The following is a 23,235-nucleotide window of genomic DNA, read 5'->3' as shown; positions in this document are numbered from 1 at the left end:
CAAAGGAGGGCTTGGCTTCGTCCATCACAAATAAGATTCTCCCACCACCGTGAATCGAATACTGGTGCATAGACTTCGTCAGCCGTTCGCTGTTAACTTAGCTACTAAGGAGGTAACTATATGCTCCTAATAAGCACTACTATCTATATGAAAACTGTGCCCTTTGGTGAACTAAAAGCATCGTAATATCGAAGTAGAATCTTACTAAGTGAACACATGTTCTTGCGAAGCATTCGAATTGACCAAGCTACGCTCTCAATATTCTCTCACTATTTAAATGAAACTATGAAAAATAACAAAGAAATATTACTATATATACATTTACCCGTAAAAAACACTGATCCAGTAGAGAAATTAGATTTTATTTGAATAAAATTATATACATTGTACTTCTGGAAATAACAGACATTGGAGCAAATCAAACAAATTAGCACCTCAATTTGAAATAATACTTTGCTATATTACTTTGTAAAAAGCATTTTCAATGGTACCGAAGTGTAGTTTTGCATTCTAAACGTAATAGACAATCGACTGGGTTTATAGATACGTTTTGGTTCTTAATTAGTATAAATGTGAACCATTAATTAAATAAAAAAAACTATTGTGCTAGAAAGAGCTATTCCTTCCCAACATCAAGGGCTGCACGTGCTGCACATGCATTTTAAGGACAGTGTTTGTTACTCCCGAATCTACTATAAAAAGAATAACGTTATTAGTTTTTAACATTACTTCACATGAAAACTGCGCGTTCAGTGTTCTATATAAAGAAATGTGTCTTCGTCGCAAGTGTTTATAACATATACTAATTGTGTTACTGCTACATTCGCCCTACCATAGAGTACCAATGATGGTGATGGTGATGGTGATGATGATAATTATTACGATAATTCATGGCGCTACAGTCCGTGAAGGGTCCAGTCCGACCAACCGGCTGCTGGCCTCACGCCCACATGCCGAAGCAGAGGTGGACGATCATCCAACCAGAATGGAAGTATTGTTTGGTTAACACGATGAACCCCCCCAGCCGTTATAGCTGGCTTTCGCAACCGGATTTGCCTACCTATCGTAGCTTCCCAAGTGTATCACGATACTGAGTGGGAACCGGTCCCATACACTGGCCGAAATTTCACGAGAAAATTTCTTCCCCCAGGAGGACTCGAACCAGCGCGCATTCCGTAATGCGAGTCCTAGGCAGGATGCCTTAGACTACGACGCCACGTTTTCACCCCTCTCTCGCCATTCCACAGCCACACTGATGGTAGACGACAACATTCCGTTCGATCTCCATTCCGTTATCATTCTATATCATGAAACATGTAAAATGTAATTATTATGAAAGCCGCCATTGTTTCTTCGAATTAGTAGTATTAATAAGATCCACTAGATGGAAACCGACACGATTGGCAGAGCCGGCAATACATGAAAACGAAATGATACTAAATGTGAGGTATGTTAATATAGGTGTGTAGTATTATGTGACAGGTTAGGTTAAGTTAGGTTTGATTATGTGTGTAATATTATGAGAAAGGTTAGGTTTGATTTGATTAGGTGTGTAGTATTACTATGTTGGCAACACTGAAACCAACTGTTACATTAAAGAAATTTGGCGGTATTCTTCGTTCACGCACGACGATTTTCGTATATAAGTAAGGTACGTATTTCGGACTGGGTGGGCTTACAGCTCTTCCAGTGATCACATCCATTTCTACTAATCAGTACTATAAATACAAGGCATTTTCGAGGTATTTTTTTTTTTATTAGTGGCTGGGACAGAATATTCACCTAGAACTCTACCAACAGAGCAGTCAAACGAATGGTGGGTAAATAAAAGAAAAACATGTTTAAATCCCTCTAAAATTGTCTAGTATGTTCTATTACAAACATTAACAATTAGTTGTTCTTTTCAAGAGAAAGAACTTGTCATTCGTAATGCAATACACGAATCATAGTAACAATAACAAAAACAATATATTTTGGCTTCAATTTTTATCTTACTGAATGTAAGCTACAATTTATTATTCAATTCATAAATGTTTTCTAAATCAATGTTAATTCGGAATACGTTCGAATTTACTTACATATAAGCAAGAGTGTGATTCTTTGCGTACTTCCTCCTAAATACTTTGAATGATCGACTAAACAATGCTTTATATTACGAACGAATTTACCATCAGTTAACGACAACACACTTCAAAGTTCTTGCACAGCACACGGATGTAAAACAAAGCCCTCACAACAGCAATACTTGTACATAATGACAAAACAACGGGTCTTACCTTCATAGCAAATGTTCGGTCACCGATGCTAACTTTTTACGATTTCATTATGTGCTAAATACAAAGCATTTTCCGCATTTGATAACGTAGGCTTAGCTTATTCGAAGTACTAAGATTACCGGTACCATTATTAAAATATAAGATCTTATATATACTCTCTTAAAGCTACTTCATATTATTAACTTAAAGTGCTTAATATTGCAAACGAATTACCATCAGAAAAGGCAGCGAAGTCCTTAGCACATATATGGATTTAAAACTAGCTGAATGGCTTCCGCCTGTGTAACTCTCACAAGAGCAAAGCTCGTACTGAACGACAGACCAATCAAATGCTCGGACGCCGATACTCACATTTTTTATATCTTCATTCTATGCAACCACGACCATTACTGTGTTTGAACGAGTATTTTGTAGTACTAAATTGTCATTGTATAAATGTAACATAAGCGGTGGAGATAAGGTTTTTTCGTTCAGTAGATTTTCTCTCTTAAACAACGAAGTGTAGATGTCAGGGAGACTTTAGACATACTTTATTTAATTGATAAAATATATAATTTGAAAGATAATTGGTATGCACAGAATGTATGCAAAGAATGACAGATGGCAGATTTGCTAAAATATTGAATTACAAAGCAAAACGAAAGAGAATCATCTTCCGTCCACTGGCTAGATGGCAAGATAATCTCTCTTGATATGGAAACGCTAACGCCTATCCATGAATAGAGAAGGAGAAGAAGAAGATAATGTTATTATTAAAATATGAGGAACTGTTCACATTTTATTAGTTGTAGTAATCCCATTTTTAAAATACAGTAATGATAGGCTCGTAACCAAAGACATCCATTGCAGTGACAACACGTATTGCAAGTTGTACACAGATTTATTGTAGCTATGTTTTTCTCATTAAATTACAAACTCATTACTGTCGTGATCATTTTATATATATTCCATCTTTGTTTTATAGTTTTATTTTATATTATCTCCTCAAATACACCTTGTGCAGCGACTACTTACAGTGGAAGTGATATACTGTAGGTTAACTGTGCAGATTGAAGGGGGTAATAGAATATATTAAAATGAAAAACCCTATTAGGAATTTTGTAATAAAATTAAGTGCATACTTAAGTAGAAAATTAGGCTGAAATCTGCATAGTTTGGCAACAGTACATCGCTGGGTCATCTACAAATACACACACGAATACGTGTAGGTCTATGCATCCCTCCCTCCCTAACAAATCAGTCAACAACTTGGAAGAGAATAAATTTGTGAAAAAATCTTCATTATTGTACTGGATCTTCTGTATTCACAATGTGAAACCACGGAGTCTAATGGTAGCCTAATTTTTGTATGTATATGGATAAAACGTGGCAGCAGTTAAAGCAAAATACACTGCACATTTATTATTCTTATAGAAGTTTTTTTTTTTTTTTAGTCAACTGTACGAAGACAAGTGTGGCCTCACAAGTGATACCAACATGGTACCACTTATGAGGCAACTAAGCCAGGAGATAAAAAGGGTAGGGTGGCCAATTCCTTTCCTCCTCTTATACAAGTGTAGGCATATAATTATTTTTATTGAAGTGAATTATCAAATAAAATAATTTCGTGGTTTATTCGAATTTTAAATATTTGATTTATTTTTTTATATTCCATTTAGAGTTCGAATTAAAAAGAATTCCTGTGGTAAATGTAATTATGATGATGATGATGATGACGATAGATAATAATCGTAATACTTCTGTCGCTGCCTCTCACGCGCAACGAGACAATAAGAAAATGACATAAAGAAAGAAAAAAGAAGGGAACGAGGAGTGAAAGAGAGGAGTGAATTACAAACCCAGTCACAAGTTATTACTCAACGTTAGTACCCGAAACTAAATTGTCACAGAACTATGTTTTATACCCACGGCCACCTTGGTGTTTGTTAGAGAAAGAGAGCTATATATATTAACGGCCTTACAAGCATTATTACTTTTAATATCCCTCTCGGAACATGTCTTGAAATATGAGACGAATGATTTATTTAGAAACACTTTATCAATATTTCCGCTTCATAATTTTTCCTTCTTTATAGCCAAGGAGTGGGGGCCCGCCCTGTGGTTACAAAACTCACCGCCCAGAAAGACAGAGCAACTCTTTGAATGTACGTCTGCTTTTTTGTTGGCTGCTGACTATAGAACTGCATATGAAGCGCGTCGAATCGCGTGTAGCTGGCGTCCGCAGGTGATGTCTTTATTGTTGGAGGGAATTCGGCTGAAAGAAGCCACCCTCACACGGTGGACCAGTCTTCTACTCCCAAGACTTCACAGAGAATAAAACATTTTTAACGGATTTAGGCGATGGCATGCATAACCGTGCTTAGACTGACAAACGTTGCACGATGGCGTGTTGTATTCGGGGTTTGATCCCAGTGACAGGTAATTTTGGTAAACTTTAGCCCGGTTTCTGAGAAAGAGGTATCTGCGAGAATTCAATAATTGAGAATATTAGAGAAGAAGGTGAAAATATGGGTTATCTCGTTTTTTACTATATATGGTGTTGTTAACTAGCGAAAAAGCTCTATACATCTCGTGTCCGTCAGTCTGCGTGCACAAAGAGACAAACCAGTTGCCTTTATGGTGTGGATGTGGTGTGTTCTTTGTGTTTTTCATCAATTTCAAAGTTTTTGAAGGTATGTAATCTCAATTTTGTTGAAAAAAATATATTTCGTGTTTCGAAATCACGCTTGATGTGTTGCACTGATTAAGAATAGCTCTATCACATGGCATAAGAGTAATATTTATTTAAAACAACAATTGCCATACATAATCTTAGAAACATTCATGAGTCGATGCTGCTAATATGGGCTACCGCTATGTGTCAAATATGAGATAAGTAGCCCATATTACCAGCACATTAACACGTCCTGTATTTTCACTATCGTGATTTCCGTTATTTGTTACAGAATATTGCCATTGATACACAGGTTTCCTACTTATGTTTCTTTGTTTTCTTCCAATTTTATTTTCAAATTTTTGTGATAGCCCATATTTAGACCCTATTACCTATAGAGGACTAGTTCGTCTTTCGTTCAAACAGTAATTATATGCAAATATCTATTGCAACCATTGACCTTTAAGACTGGAAAAATTGTATATGAATAATTACTTTGTATATCAATAAAGATTTCCAAGCTATATGTCACAACATTTTCCATTATTTAGAGCAAAACAAAATGGTAGCCCATATTTCCACCTTCTCCTCATGGAAGAAGGCGTACAAAAAGATAAGTTTTGAGGTAGGCTAAACAAAACAAATAATCTAGAAGCCACATTGCTAGTACTAGGCCTATGTTTGCAATATTTTTATATGTTGTAGATATATTATCATATAAATCGTAAACTAAGTACATTATGTATGTTTACTGAATAAATTTGTTACGCCTGTTCTGTTAATAATGTCTAAAAATGATAGAAACGCTGTCATACCACAAAATAACGGATTTATCTCTGAAATGCTTACAGTGTACTATGAATGTATTGGGAGATTTTCCAACACATTAAAGGTTGAGACCACTAAATGGATTGAGGTATGGACCCTTGCAATGTGGAAGCTTGTAAGAAATTTGAAAGGACCGGTTCCATGGAAGATAAAGAATCTTTGTGATAGACCAAAGCTCGTAGGAAACCATGTGAATACTGCGATGGCTTTTCAAGAAGTCCATGAACTTAGACAAAATGGAACTTGCAGTGTGAATAAAGTTGCGAAGTGACGGCACATGAGCTAAGCAACAGTGTGGCGTATTGTCAGAATGTGGTTTATACCTAAATAAACCACATTCCTATATGAACAAAACTGCATTAATAATTTTCTATATATTTACTTCTTAACCAAGTTAAGAGGGCTTTCAAATCTATCGTGACTTTTATATATTATTATTTTATAGGCTTACATAAAGAAATAGCGCCATAGCTACTTTGATTATCGAAAATATATAAGATGGAGACCGAATCCCAGAGCGGCTAAGTGAAAAGTTATCAGCTACCTCACAAGGTGACTATCTCAAAGATATCTCAGGCAGTCCGTAAATCTTCTTTAAGCGCACCAAAAACGTTACACATTTCTTGAAGGGACCCACCTGAATACCATTCCTTAAGCAAACGGATTCATTCCAAAGCTTTGCATTTTCATAAGGCAGGTTCGTGAGACGCTTGGCTTTCTCATCACTGCAACAGGTAGAGCCATCTGTCTCTTTGCCATTAGCCTGTTGTGACAAGCGTAAAGAGGAGGGCGAGACAATGGAGGTGATGCTACTTTAAAGGCATTACCAGATCAAACAGCACAACAATGGTCCTCACTGAGGAGGAAAGATTGCCACTTATGAACAAGGACTTGCGAGAGAAAAGAACGAGACGTCAGGTTAGGTTAAGACGACCTCGTTGCTGATTATTGCTCTAGGAGAAATAGTGATCGAAAAGTGATAGGATAACGAACAGAAAATTATTTACCGATTAGAGAATACTACCACAGTCTAGTATATACAGTCACGAAGCTTGAGTTGTGAGGGTGCTAGGAATAATAAACTTTGCCGGTACTATTTCGCATTATCTGTAATGAGGCGATATTAGCGATCCTAGTGGTTAGCAACTATCTATGGATGCATATTTACTACGTACTGAGCTTCGTGACTGTATATATTAGACTGTGATGCTACTTCATATCTTTCTAAAAATGTTTACCTGTAAGGTTACAACAAATGTATTAGATAAACGTTCGATTTCCAATCGGAGAGTTAGAGATATTAATCTGCGTCCATATTCGTAACACTAATAACTAGGGAACGGATCTCTTGTTCCATACCTATTTTGTTTGCTACGTCCTAGACGTATGCTATTCGAATGTCTCTACGTTTCATGTACACAGGTTCCCCTTTTTAAAATTTTATAGGACCTAAAACTCCTAAATTAATCAAAGTCTTATAATAATAATAATAATAATAATAATAATAATAATAATAATAATAATAATAATAATGGCTTTATTTAACCTGGTAGAGTTAAGGCCATGAGGCCTTCTCTTACACTCAACCAGGATTAAAACTTGTTTACATAGTTGAACATAAAACTGGATCAGAATTAAGTAATTACATACTGATACAATTTAGGTACATAATGAGATCAAAAGAGGTAGTTACTAGCTCATAAAATAAAAATAAACATAGTGAAATACATATTAATGTTGTTGGAATCAAATACGAAGCGCATAAAAACAGAAGCCGATAATTCAATAAAAAAACGTACACAGTAAAAATAAAAATAAACACATTAGTATACATAGGCCTATTAGTATTAGATTACAATTAAGTAGGATTTACATAATTAAACCAGAAACCGACAATTGAATAAAATGTACACAAAAATAGATTAATAATAAAAAAACAACACAGTGGGATACATTATGGCGTTAAGTGATAAATAAACACGATTTACATGATTATACAATAAAAATAAGAAACAAAAAAATAAAAAAGAAAAATAAATACATTGGAACACATTCCATTAAATATTTGCAACGCGTTAGGTCTGGCAACTCATCATAAGATATTTGTCTAATTTACATTTAAAGAAAATTAAAGTTCGGCAGCCCTTGACTTCAGGCGGCACAGAATTCCAGTGACGAGAAGTAGCAACAGTGAAAGATGAAGAATAAAGAGATGATGTGTGGAGTGGTATTTCTAGCGTGTTATCATATTGTGACCCAGTATTTAAGTTTTAATACCGAGAAAGACTGTGGAATCGGACAGATAAGTAAGATGAGTAATTGCCCAACAACTATATTTGTGTGCCTAAAAAGCACCTGTTTAATATTTTGCATATATTTAAAATAAAAAATGACGCTACTAAAATGCAAAAATACCCCAGAAAACTAAAAAAATTGCTATAGTATTAAAAAAAACATTGGTCTGTCAAGTTCGTTCCATATGGGTCTTAGAAGGTAAGGGAAGAAGATTTTACCTAATTTCCTGGAACCAATGTTCGTTTGGGAAAGTCCATCCTAGTACATTTGTTGTTTTAGTTTTAAAGTTCAGTATAGTTCTCCACTTAAAAAAAAAAGTCACAGACATGAGGAAAAGTGCTGAAAAAATTCTGCAGGTTATAGTTACGGCACAAATGCAAGTATATTATACTATACTTCGGGTCTCTGCACATACATCTTATATATTAATCATGTATGAAATATGTTGTAGTATACTATATTCTCAAGAATCAGGAGGTTTTATATAACAATAGTCATATAATACCAAAAATGATTACCATTTTTAACTAATTAATTATTTTTAATGAAAATCTGTTTCTTTAGGTAAAAAAGGGAATATGCAGTAGATTTCAAATCTATTTTCTGTGTATATCCCTTTTTTTAAGAAAAGAAACTCCTTGTGGGACAACTAGATGTGACCAAGTTCAAGGCAACAATACCAACAATAAGATGTTCCAGCACGTACAATGCAGTTTGTGAAGTTTCTTGTACTTTCCTCAAAACGACCTCTACACGACTAGCCTATTCCCACTTTTGGTCTCAATATCTCGTTTATTTTTACAATATAAATTAACACAATATTACTTTGGTTAATCCATTACAATCGTTAAAATGAAACAGAATATTACTTGCACAAAACAAATTTGGATGCTATGGCAATCTCATTTCTTGTATAGAAATTTTACTAATATAGGTTGTATAAAAAGTAATAAAATATGAGCAATTAAAATTATCAATTGCTTTTGAAAATAATAAATATTTACATACAACTTCAAACAATTCAAAAGTAACCTCTGTGGCAAATACAGCGCCTATAAACTAATAATAAAATAATGAGTCTTTTTTTTTTACATCTTCATCTTCCGTGACGACCTTCTTTGATACAGTCTTACTTGCAAATTAGCAATAGGGAAGGATATATCCTTGTAAGAACACACTACCCACAATGAAGGCTTCCCTGATCATGTGGTCATCATGGCGCAAGGTCGCAGAGATAACACAGAACCACCGAGTCTCCGCGAATGGAAGACATCTCCGCAGTTAACGCCAAGAATCGAACCACGAATGCTTGGGTGGGAGGTGCGTACGCTATCCACAAATCCACGGCAGCGGACTATGCTCTATAAGTAAACAAATTTAAAGTATATGGGAATGAGAACGTGAACGAGCCGCCACTGGCGGTTTCCAAGCAGTCACCCGTTCATCCCATTAGTCTCTCATTTGACGCGTGGATACACCCTTCCCTCACTATTAATAACAACGGGACCAGCGTTGACAGACAGTCAGTCTGAGGAGGAATGTGACCCATTCTGCTTGTGAAGAGTTCCTCGGGGTGGTCAGGCAGACCTCTGTGCTAGTATTTTGTCTGAGACTTGAATCTCAAATCAGGTTTCTTCGTGATTCCATGTCATTATTTTGATTTATTAATCTACATGAATTGGCTTGGGCCTAAAATCATTTTCAATTAACTTTGCAATTAAATTTAGGAGAGAAATTTAATAACCAAATTGTGTTTGACTGTAACTTTGTAGGCCTACATACTGTTTCATCGTGAAATTTAGAATTCTTTTAGACTAAGCAATTGATTAATCACACACATCACTTATCTTACAGTACAATATATAAGGTTCTTCAAAAATCATCAAAGAGTTTAAACACATAATTTCGTTAAGAATTCGACTAAGTTTGTAAAAGAATAATAGGCCTAAATTTTTTTTTTTTTCATAAATGTACCGGTAAGGAGATTTATTCAGGTCTAAACCAATTTCAAAACGTTCCGATATGGTCGCCATTTTTCTCCTACATTAGTAATCTCTCTTCTAGGAAATGAACAGCATGTTCTATATTCTGATTTTTCCCTAACTTCTTCGATTTCTTGCAAAACCACCTCAAAATTTACATCGTTTTCCTCGGACATTGGTCTACCAAACCTGTTTCTTCATTTTTTTACAAGCTTCAACAATGACGACAAATTGCAGAGCATATCCTTCAATCCATTTAGAGGCCTGAATTTTTCAGAGCGCTGAAATAATCTCGATTACATTCACAGTAACACAGAGTAAGGCTAAATCGCTTTTGTAGAGAAAAAACATTATTTTCTGCTATGATTCTCCCCTCTCTCCAAAAAGCACACACTTTAACTCACTCAAGAATAGCTTGAATCGCTATTTATTTAATTAATTTGCCACGACAAAAATAGCGACATAATTATTGAAACAGAAATTTCTGGAAAATAAATCCTATTCTTTTATGAATAAAACGTATGATTATTTTTCTATAAACATTCGTCTTAACAGAATTACGGAACTTCATAATGTCACATCATATTGCTAGAGCACACGTGGTTGTCTGTTGATTGGTGTTGAAAATTTCTTCTTATTCAACAGATATGTGAAAATCTGTTTGCAACTTTTAATAAGTTTTATGTAGATAGAAACTAAACAGACCGATCATGTTTCTTTTCCATTGGTACGAGAGTTAAGGTGGGGGGGAATTATAAAGATTGAGGTATACAGGTGCTTAACGGGAGAGGGAGATAGGCTAACCCTAAACACTTCAGCCCAAATAAGTTGTTTGTAAATTCGTAATGAACGTTGCATGCCGAATGTGCTGCCCGACCATTCCGGCCCAACTAACCGCCACGCAACGCATTCCTCTCCAGCCTTCAAACCCGTATACCATACCTCTGACCGTTGTCTGTCATATTCATAGATCGGAATCATCCTATCTCCGTCATGCAAGCAAGAACCTGACGGGCTTCAGTTCCTCTTACGTAAATTCGTGAGTCGTCTGGAACTGACCATCACTGCCATCTACCAATCTTTGGCTGAATCGCGAGAACATCTGTTGTGTAGGACGATCTGTTGTGTAGGACGGCAGATTCGGCTTCACAAAAGCAAAGGAGATATCGAATTTAATTTTTACGAATTTTGAATCCTGTCTTTGACAGTCCCACAGCAAAGCGACTGTGTACTCAATATCGTTCTTAAACTCTCCATACAATTTCAGCCTTCTAATATAACTTGTTTTTGAAAATATGAAAGTAGACTCTAAGAATATTTATCACATAATATGTAATAGTGAGTGAAGAGAAAATACAAGTCCTCTTAAATATTCTAAACGTGAAGTAACGGATCGTTAAACTGACGAGCTGCCAATTGCTTGTTAATTAGAAACAATTCTTTTTAACAAAACGTCAAGGAATTGGCAACTGATAATATCGTTCGTCAGGAAAATCTGTGAAGCATTGTTGATGCCGTCTATAAGTCTCTCTTTCATTTAACTAACGTTTTGTCTCAGTTTACAGTACCTAAATATACGCTCAGTTTTTTCTCTTGCCGATGACATTATTTGTTGTGGTTGGTCAACAGGTATATTTTCGCACATCAGATCTATTGTCAAATTAAAGCTGAATCTTGAGGTGATGTGTAATTTTGTCGGAGATAGCGATGATACTTACTCATATTCCTATTATGTTTGGCGACTGTTTCAGCACGTTTCCTCGGAGATGCGCCAAGAATGTAAGTGCCACGGCATGTCTGGCTCCTGCACGGTCAAGACCTGCTGGATGCGGCTGCCCAGCTTCCGAGTCGTCGGCGACAACCTCAAGGACCGCTTCGACGGGGCCTCCAGAGTGATGGTGAGTAACGCGGGCAGCCTGCGCGGCCAGGGTGGTAGCGGCGGCAGCGGCGTCGGTGGTAAGAAGAACAGATACAACTTCCAACTGAAACCCTACAACCCGGACCACAAGCCGCCCGGCACCAAAGACCTGGTCTACTTGGAGCCTTCCCCAGGGTTCTGCGAGCGCAACCCGAGACTCGGTATCCAAGGCACGCACGGACGTCAGTGCAACGATACGTCGATAGGCGTGGATGGTTGCGACCTCATGTGTTGTGGGCGAGGATATAGAACTCATGAGGTGTCCGTGGTGCAGAGGTGTGCGTGCATGTTCCACTGGTGCTGCGAAGTCAAGTGCAACCTCTGTCGGACAAAGAAAACCATTCACACGTGTCTGTGAGTGGTGAAAAAGAAACAATTCACCCATACTAGTGAGTGCTGCAAAGAAAACAATCCACACGTGTCTGTGAGTGGTAAAAAAGAAACAATTCACCCATACTAGTGAGTGCTGCAAAGAAAACCATCCACACGTGTCTGTGAGTGGTGAAAAAGAAACAATTCACCCATACTAGTGAGTGATGCGAAGAAAACCATCCACACGTGTCTGTGAGTGGTGAAAAAGAAACCATTCACATTTGCTTGTGAGTGCTGCAAAGAAAAACTTCCACACATATCTGTATGAGCAGCATAGTGAAACTCGTTAATTGTCTGCGAGTGCTTCAAAATCATTCATACATATCGATAAGTATTGGACAAAGAGAAACATCACATTTGTTGTGATCGTTTCACAATGAAAACCATCCAGATGTGTTGTGGGTGGTAGAAGAGTAACGTCACACTTGTATATGTTGCACATGTATGAGTGCTGGACAAAGAGAACCACCCAAATGTGTTTATGTTGAGTACGTACTGCACAAACAAATACATTCACACGTCTTTATGAGCATACTGCAGAGATACGTATCTGTGGGTTACGCAAAAATAAAGTCACAACGCGTTTATGGTGAGTGTTATGAAAAGAAAATCATCCGAACATGTCTATGATCGTAGGACAAAGAGAACCATTGCACGTATAATGTTGGCGCTGCACCATAAGACGTGCCAGCAGAAGAAAGCCATCCGCACGTGTCTGTGAGTGCTGGAAACGTCAGTAAGACCTTGTGAGATACACTTAGAGGAGAAACTGTTAGCCAGATTTTAGCGAGTGATTTTTTTTGGAATTAAGTTATATATATTTAATTAAGATCATATAAATAAATGAGTATTCTTTCGAATATGAAATTATATAAAATTCTTAAAGTCTCTTCTGAAGAAAATAATATACATAGAAAAAATTATCTTCCAATGGAACATCCGACAAGGTGATGCTGGAAAAATATTAGTTGATCTGAAATGTTTTATAAGTCGAAATTTGAAGGTCTTCACGATTTTCGAGCTTTCTACTATCTAACTGTACTTATAGATTTTTATTCTGTTTATCGCTCACAGCTACGACTAGACTTAACGTAATTAGTAATCTAATGAAAGCTCAGATGTAAATATGAATTGTAACCAACGTCATCCTAATACCAAAGTTTGTCTCTTTGCCATTTATATCTGACTCTGAATATTTTTAGTGGCAAATAATTAAAGAAGGACGATTACATACAATTGAACACTATTGAAATCTGAATTCTTTATGGACGTGTTAAGTAAAAGCAACGAGTACCTACCAGAACGTGTACATCTGGTTTTAAAGACATTGGTGTAAACTGGGAAAAAGTGAAACACAAACATTATTATTATTAATAATAATAATGATAATAATAAAAAAGCGAAAGACTGAGATGTATGTTATGATTGTGAAATGTAGGCTAGTGTGTTATAGTGAATTATTTTTCTTTACTCTATCACTGATAATTACTGTTACAGGGATTCGTGTATTTATGTATGAATGAGGCTGAAACAACAAACGTACACAGATACCAAACCCGTCTTGCGTGTCACAGAAGCGTATTACTTGACGCTAGTCACTTGAGCGAGTGCAGATTTGTAAGATAATATTGTACTAAAGAAATATCTCTGCTAGATCTTTCTACAATTAATATAAGCCTTTTTATCAATGATAATTATTTATTGAATGATTGATTATTGTAGAATAACGAGGAGTAATAAGTGAAAGATAGTCATTAAGCATTGTTTTGTGTGACAAATATTTAAATAGACTACACTCCTTCTTTTAGTGGGTTTAAGGCAATATCAAGGTTACTGATTAAATATACGAATTCTATCTTATGTCCGTTTATCTTAGGAGATGAACCATATACTGTAAAATATGTATTGACCTTCATAGTAATACCTATTTTTATGGTAGGCCTAAATCATAACTTGAAGCTTTAGAAATCAGAATTTCGATAGATTTTCGATGACGAAATTTCTAATATTTGTACTGTAAATTTTTGTTTAAGAAATGAGGACAAAGAGATATTACGGAGAACCCTTACGAAATTATTTATTCAGTAGAATTTGATTATAATTGCCTTATGTAAACTGAAGCACGGTAGCTCATGTTTTCAATAACTTACAAAATATTCACGACAATAATTATTCCCAAAAATCTGTACTGACAAACCAACAAAATATATTTGTAAATACTAATTTATTACGATTTTGTATGTAATTCCTTGAAATTGAATATGATGTGCTTTTGTTTTGTAATCACCGACGATTTACACTTCTTAACCAACACCTGACTGAAGTTTTGAATTGAGAAATTTCATCTGTTGTCCCTGAAGATTGTTTTCTATCATGGAAAACTTCTTTTCACGTCACACGTATACAGGAAGAAATGGTCTTTCGTTATGGTGGATGATTTTTTTCAAGACTCTCGAATGTATTGCATCTGCTGATATTCAAGTAGTTATTGAATATTATTTTGCATTTTTTTAGAATATATTTATCAATCTATAAAATAAATGAAAACCTAGCGAATCCTAACCTAAAGTTAAACTTAGAGTCACGTTGGATACACTGACCCTACGTCTGTCGATCACCGTTTACTTCATTTGAATATTTCGTGTAGACCTATTTAGAAATTATAGAAGCGACAAATCTCGCCTGAAAATGTGTTCGTCGACTTTCTGGGATGATATTCTAGTACTGGATCGGACTTACTGAAGTAGTATTCACATCAAGATATTGAAACCTGCGTTCGGATAGCCCTTATTTCCAGACTGTCGAAACGGCTTGCAATGACTCTCGGTGGTTCCTCACTTTTCCACAAATGTTACTCAGGCACTAGTAAAATGGAACGTTTTATTGTATATTTAAATATTTCCTTTTTGTGTGCCTTGCGTATTCAGAGCTAAATCTTTCGAATCCCTTTTTTCATTACAGGATTAACGCGTGTACAAATTTAAACCAGAGTTTTGTCATAAAGTTGTCGAGACTTCTCTTTAGAACTTCTCTGGGGAAATTTTAAATTGCACGAAATATGAATGCTACTGCAATTTTATCTCTATAAAGTGCTGGTTTAAATCTCAATTTATAAATTTTAACCACCAATCTGCAACGGCTTACAATGTAAGATGCAAAGCATTTGATTGTCGTCTCTTACGAGTGGAAAAGTTACTCAAGTAATAGTAAAACGGAACATTTCTCTCAGTATTTGAAATTTATTTTTATGACGGCTAAATTTTGTACGCGTCTTTTCTTCATTTACACAAGTGAAACATCCAAAGAAAGCTTCTCTTGTAGGGCTCTTTTCGAGAAAATTTTAAACGTCAATTAAATTATCAGTGCTAATTTATTTAACATTTCATACCAAGTAGAACTTCAAACTAAATTTATGCTAACAAATATTACGTAAATTGAAATTTAAAATTAATAATTATAGGAATTTAATATAATTGCATAATGTTTTAACAGAAAGACGTATTTAATTTGAGGTAGGATTTTTGATACTCTTAATATATATTTCAAATTAAGAATTGTCACTCACATTGTCGCGTTCCTTGTTCTTTATAGTCAAATATTTCAGTCTGAAAGCCTGCGTTGTGCATATGTTTCTAAAATATGCTACAGAAACCCAATGGTTGAGTTTTTTTTATCTATGAGGCCTTAATGTTTCTTTTACTTTCAATTTCGAGCCGGGTTGCTATTTTTTGTTTCCAGACTGGTCCGTATTTTCCTCCTGTCGTGTAAGAGCGTTGGCACCATCACTTGTCCTTCAGATTCTTTCATGGTCTGACGTGGTTTATTTTTCTCCTTCGACTGCAAATAAAATGGGCCAACAGTTTTCAGACAACTGATCTCATGAAGATGGCCACTAATTCCATTCCCGATAACGATGTTATGAAATGGAGGTTTGAATAACGATGCCGTCTGAAATTTAACAATTCCGTAAAATTTAAGATGAAATTTATCAACTACAATTCACTGTTTCCAGAAAACATTCTGGATAATAAGTAAAGGATGGTCCAGAATAAACCGGGAACGGAAACGACGACGAAAACGGAAATATTGATAAAATAAATGTATTTAAATATGAGCATTCACAATTAACGAGAAGCTTGCCGGAGTCCGGGATCGGGAACGTGAAAATTAATTGTGAATGCTCACATTGAAATATATTTATTTTAACAATATTTCCGTTCACGTTCTAGTTCTCGTTTCCGTTTCGGTTTATTGTGAACCAGCCTTAATTGCTTATAGTGTCCGAAAGAGGATTATTACGAACTTCGACAGTTGGTAGTAGTAATCAACGATTTGTAATAATCTTAGATATATGTAGTAATACTTTCGAAGTTTGATTTCTTTTGTTTGATGGGATAATGGGGTAAAACTACAATGAATCAAATCTGAAGGGGAAAATATCTTATTTCAATGTGAGCTAAGGTCAGAGGACGTCATGTAACTCAATAGCATTCAAAGCCGATCAATAACTTCAAGACACGCATATCTGCATACCAGCAGATTCGTGAGCAATCAGAATCTCTTGAATAAATGCATGGTTTTTGTGACAAAGGGTCCAAACCTGTGGAGTAAAGGCTCATTCACAATGAAAATTAAACGTAACGTAAGTGTTAACTTAAGAATATAAACGTTACGGTAAAATCAAGAAGTCATACCATCATTCACGATGGGAACATAAACATAACAACAAACATACTTGGTAACCATGGAAACATAACGACGCCATTTCCTCATATTCTGTCGTATACTTCAGCTCTCCACGATTGTGTTCTGTTTGCAAATCACGTAAGCATAAGCATGAAAGTTTGGAGTTTGCAAACTTTCATGTTAACGTCTTACGGTAATGTTTATGTCGATGCTTATGTGAATAATTGTGAATGATCCCATTTGGTAGCCTGGGCGCAAACTTCTGTGTTTATGTTACGGTTATGTTTAATTTTCATTGTGAATGGGCCTTAACGGTTAGCGCGTCTGGCCGCGAAACCAGGTGGCCTGGGTTCGATTCCCGGTCGGGGCAAGTTACTTGGTTGAGGTTTTTCTGGGGCTTTCCCTCAATCAAACATGAGCAAATGCTGTGTTACTATCGGTGCTGGACCCCAGACTCATTTCACCGGTATTGTCACCTTCATCTCTTTCAGACGCTAAATAACCTAAGGTGTTGATAAAGCGTCGTAAAATAACCTATTAAAGTAAAAGAAAAGTGACAAAAGGCTGAACACTATAACTGGACGTCACAGCTTAGTGTAGGGTTAACAGTCCTTGCAGCTCCGCAGATACTAGCTTTTGGGCCTATGTTCATTATAATTTATATGCTTTTTTATGAATAGGGCCTGCTATTTTTCAAACCTGTAATCTTTTCTTTAATCCATACTAATGACAATTGTGATGATATTTAAACAATCATGTTACTATATTTCATGTAAGTTATAATTTTAGATGTTTTTACTTCTGAGAAAAGTATTCCATGTCTACCGTTCGTCTGTTATTCTTCTGGGAATGTAATTAGAAACTTTCTAGAGTATTCCAGTAAAATAATTGTAGATCTTGTTGAAAGAAAAGAATTTACATAAACGGAAAGCAATAGCATCAATGCTTCAGGTAAAGTCGACGATAGTGGTACGACCACTGTTGTTTGCTGTAAATTCATTTAGTCTACAGGAAGAATTCCGCGAGGCACAGTTTTCTTGATGCTTCTAAGTTGAGAAGAGAATATACAGGCTGTAAACAATAAAAACTGCCAAAATTATATAGACCGTACATATTGGTTTACTGAATAAAATATCAAGTGAAATTTAATAATTTGTATTTTTTTATTTTTTATTTGTAAAATACCATGTTTTTAAGATTGATAGTAGTTTAATTATTTGTTTACATTTCCAATGAACGCAAATGTTATTGCCAATGACCTTGCACCCAACACTCAACACATACCAATACAAACGACTGCTTCAGCGTATATACCGAGCAAATTAGCACAAATAATGAATGTCTATTCTCTTTTCAAAAAAAGTTAGACTTACAAAACGATTTTTTTTTTCTGGGAAAACCATGAGTTACACAAAAACATGTGATTTCTTTCCTTCAGTGATTTATTCTCTTCAACAGTATTTTTTTTCGCAGTTTACATCGTTTACACTATGTATTTCGTCATACTGTTAAAAAGCCCAAAACTAAACATAAGGCTCATGTGATTTAAGATATAGTGGTAAAAGATTACAAAAGAAAACATTTTAATTTTGAGTTTCTGTGGACATACAATAAAGTATCTGCTCTAGGATGCATGATTCTATGTACAGAGCGAATATTTAACAAACATAAGAAACTCTTGTTGATATTGTATTTTACTCGTATTACGACTAGGAAATGAAATTAAGGAATCAAAAAAGAAATAATTCAATATAACGTGATGTATAGGCAATTCGTTATCTCGTAAAACCTACCTCCATATGAGGGGAAGAAGAATGTGATCTGAGAAGTTTCATTCCTTCGCTACGCTCCTACTTGTAGCTTGCGAGCTCACTTGCTCCCACCATAAGGTTCTTACTGTAAGCTACGGCACACGCTTGCATTTGGTTTCCCGAGATAATGAATGACCTATACCAGACAAGAATATTTCCATATACGGTTACGCAAACACGTACGATTTTCTACTTTATTCCAGGCAAAAAAAAAAAAAAAAACAATTATGATTACGCTGAGACTCAACCAAAAAACTATTGAATAAGCAAGATTAATTAAAAAACTATACCGATAACGGGCACGATTCTACCATTACTTTTTGGTGCCATGTTGTGTAAGGATACATAGCCAAATTTCTCGTGGACAGCATACACATAGGAATTTATTAAATGTTGGCTGGTACTTTAAAATTTCATGTCTTATTTTTACACATAGTTATAAATTTATATAAGATCTAGGATTGAAGAAATCTTTTCATGATGAAAGAAATTAATGTTACTCCAGAGCAGTGTTTCCCAGACTTTTCATGTCCCCACTCAATTTTAGAAAGACATTTGTGTACGACGCCCCCCCCCCCACTACCATACCGGTATTTAACCTCATTAAAAATACAAATCTCTGTAAGTTCGAAAAAAACGACAATTTTACTAAAAAAAAAGTGGATACTACCCAACTTTTAATTTGCCGAAAACCGGAAGAAAAGAAATCGGAATATGCAAACCTATTTTCCAATTCTCTTTGGCTTCTTAGACCGACCTTCCTTGCTGATGTACTACTCGATCAAGGCCAGTGGAGTCCTGCAGCCCTGAGCCGTGGCGCTACTGCTCCTGCATTCGTAATACCGCATCGTGATAGTTCACATTATGCCCGCGGCTTTACTCGCATTGGTCGAGTAATACTTATTTTTCGAAAACTTAAAACACCTTGAATAGTAGTTTATAAGGCCAAGATATTGACATAAGAAAAGAAGAGATGAAATCGAGTGATTTACAAGGAATCTTAATTTCCGTTCATCACTTGGCAAAAAGGAAAATTTAGCTACATATCGTATGATACGACAAATACAGAGTTTTTTTTTGCGGACATATAATTAAGTTTGCACAGTTTTCAATAACATTTTTTATATTTTCCGAAAGAAACTCAAAACAAAATAAATACGACATTTAAAGTGGATACTGAATTTGTTTTCAGACAATTGCGTCTGGCTGAAATTCATTATTAAGAAAATAGCTAATTAAAAATGCAACTACTGATGGAATATTGAAGCTACATTTTTATTCGCGGAGCTTCAACCAGTTTTGGATCAAAAGAATGAAAGAAAACCTCGAGCTTCAAAGAAGCTCTTAAATTTTTTATAGCATTTGCAAATTAGTATTTATGGAAAACTAGTTTCTCGTCATGATTGCCATTCGTAACAGGAGCGAAAAATATCCTTAAAATTGAAAATGATACCAGTGTGTGTATCGAATATAAAGTTCAGATTTGAGAAGCTACTTTAAAAAGAAAGCATAGTTATGGCTATTTTTACTAACTACTGAAACATCTTTTTTCATTTTTATGTTCAACATTATTTATGTTTCTAAAGATTTTTTTTTTTGTTATTTTACAAACCATCACACGACCCCTCTCTGCTCTTCACAAGACCCCACAGGGAGTCACGATCCCCACTTTGGGAACCACTGCTCTAGTGTGTTTGGTTTCATCACGCACAAAACTTTTATAATTCATTGTTAAATGAATGAGACCGAATAGGAAGTTTTAGTAACGCCTCATATCAATGAATCAAAGTACCACAGTTTTAAGACCAGAAGCCAATTCTGTTTATTCGTTAACATGCTTAAAGATACTCATAAACTAACAGGTAATTACAGCACTGAAGTATTTTTAGAGGTATCTCATATTTCCTTGCTAAAATTATTTGAACACCAAATATGTAATTACTATTACTAGTTGACCACTGTCCTCTTTTCCTAACAATACTATTGTAATAAACTTGACAAACAGATTGCGAATCGCTACTGCAACAGATGAAATACAAATGATGTTACAAAATTATAATAAAAGAACAAATTTTATGAATGTCATTTTATTGTGAAATATTTTTAAGATTATGATTAGAAGACTTTTTTATGAGACGAAGCAGATTCGCACTTTTGTCAAATTGAAAGAGAAATGTTGTAAATAGATGATATAACATTTTTATATTTAACAGTTTCCTGTACTACGTTTTATTTCCCTATGGCAATGTTTCACTTATTGTGCCAATGATACTGTATGGAATGTATGTGTGTTTAAAAAGTATGCTTGTAGTAATGAAAGTAGGCTAATGCCTTTTTATGCAAAAGAAATGTAAAATGTTGGCTACTGGTACAGAATAATTCCATGATTATCAAAAGAATGTTGTACTGTGTTGCTTCATTTAATATAAAACCTATCCAGTCTCCTCATTTTAACTTACATACTTCATGGAACCTGTTTATCATTTTCCCTTGCTTCCCTTATTATGACTACAATAACTACAATGCTTATTTGAAATCTTTTTCAAACTGAAAATGACAAACGATGAGATGTTCAGCTGATAAAAGAACAGCGAAATTAGGGAGGCTGGGGAATCCAAATTACACTGTTCTCCATTAATGACGTCACGAGACTTACGAAAACATAGCCTCCCATAATATGTATCACACACCGAATTTCAAGTCCACACCTGTGGAGTAACAGTCAGCGCTTCTGGCTGCGAAACCAGTTGGCCCGGGTTCGAATCCCGGTCGGGGCAAGTTACCTGGTTGAGGTTTTTTCCGGGGTTTTCCCTCAACCCAATACGAGCAAATGCTGGGTAACTTTCGGTGCTGGACCCCGGACCCATTTCACCGGCATTATCACCTTCATATCATTCAGACGCTAAATAACATATATGTTGATACAGCGTCGTAAAATAACCCAATAAAAAACCCGAATTTCAAGGGCGTTTGTCAGGCGTTGCATGCGTGCAATTCATCTCAGTCTTTTTTACTATTGAAGGGATTACTCATTCGTGCATAATGTAGTGGAAGCTATTATGTTTTTCATAATTGTTTGGGGCCACAGAAGGAATTAGGGCCTACTCATTCGCGCATAGTGAAAACTATTGTGTTTCTTCAAATTGTTTCAAGATGGTTATATCATATTGCAACGAGATTTGTAGCTTTAAGTTATGCAAAAACTGGAAAAAAATGTTTCATCTTCGGAGATGTCAAAAATATACTGAAGCAGAAAAGAGACTTTGAATATCTCTTGTGAAAAGTGAGATACACTCTTGTGTTCATTTTTGTTTTTAGTTTTCCAACACTGTTCGACAGACAGACGGGCGGATAGATAGGTAGATAGATAGATAGATAGATAGATAGATAGATAGATAGATAGATAGATAGATAGATAGATAGATAGATAGATAGATAGATAGATAGATAGATAGATAGATAGATAGATAGATAGATAGATAGATAGATAGATAGATAGATAGATAGATAGATAGATAGATAGATAGATAGATAGATAGATAGATAGATAGATAGATAGATAGATAGATAGATAGATAGGTAGGTAGGTAGGTAGAAGATATGTAGGTTGGTTTATTGATTGATACAGTGATAGTAGAATGGCAACACAAAGTAACAAGCGAAATAAACATAGGTACTTAAGGGGTTAGGTACAGCTTACAGCGGTAAAAGTTTTGGAAATATTCAACATTTTTTCCTGCATTACTGTATCTTGTACAATAATGAAAATTGGTATTTGTAAAATACCGCTCTTCTGCTATATGAAAAAAAAAAACTTTTACGATTTAAAAGAAATGATTTATGTCTTTTTTTTTTCAAAATTCAAAATCTTGGCAGTTCACTGTCCTGTGATGAAGCGTTTCCCTCATAACTCATAAACTTGTTAACTTTTTCATGTGCTCTCGCGTTTATTTTATTGCTGAAACTCATGTTTACAATATCATGCTCTTTCAATTACATTTCTTAATAAATATTTTTTTTTGTTAGAAGAAAATACTGATATTTGACCAATTTTTAAATGAATTTACTTTTTATCAGACATTGATATCAAAGGTAGAGAAGTGAACTTGCATCTTATTGTAGATATGATATGCGTAAATACACAAAAAATTTCATCACAGATTGTTGGATAGTTTTTGAGTTATGTGGGAAACGCTTCATCACTGCACAGTGAACTGAATGAAAAAAAAAGTGTAATATTTTTTTAAATCGTAAAAAATTTTTTTGCATATAGCAGAAGGACAGTGTTTCATCTACACATACTACTTTTCATTATTGTACAAGATACAGTAATGTAGGAAAGAAATGTTGAGTATTTCGAAAATTTTACTGTTAACCCTTTAAGTACTGGTAAGAGAATGCTGAACATGATGAT

The 23,235-nt window shown here is 35.1% G+C and overlaps 1 protein-coding gene across 1 annotated transcript in view; it reads left to right on the top strand.

Annotated features, from left to right (window-relative positions):
- wg (wingless) overlaps positions 1 to 21,220 on the top strand; it is a 167,688-nt gene extending 146,468 nt beyond the window's left edge. Inside the window, exon 4 of the mRNA XM_069841941.1 lies at positions 11,786 to 21,220. Coding sequence (XP_069698042.1) covers positions 11,786 to 12,310 — 525 coding nt within the window. The 3' untranslated portion in view covers positions 12,311 to 21,220. The remainder of the gene's footprint in view (positions 1 to 11,785) is intronic.
- Positions 21,221 to 23,235: the final 2,015 nt, after the last annotated feature.

Source organism: Periplaneta americana, chromosome 12, assembly GCF_040183065.1.
Source record: "Periplaneta americana isolate PAMFEO1 chromosome 12, P.americana_PAMFEO1_priV1, whole genome shotgun sequence".
Taxonomy (NCBI): Eukaryota; Metazoa; Arthropoda; class Insecta; order Blattodea; family Blattidae; genus Periplaneta; species Periplaneta americana.
Note: the sequence above shows the minus strand (reverse complement) of the source record. Positions and strands in the feature narration are given on the sequence as shown.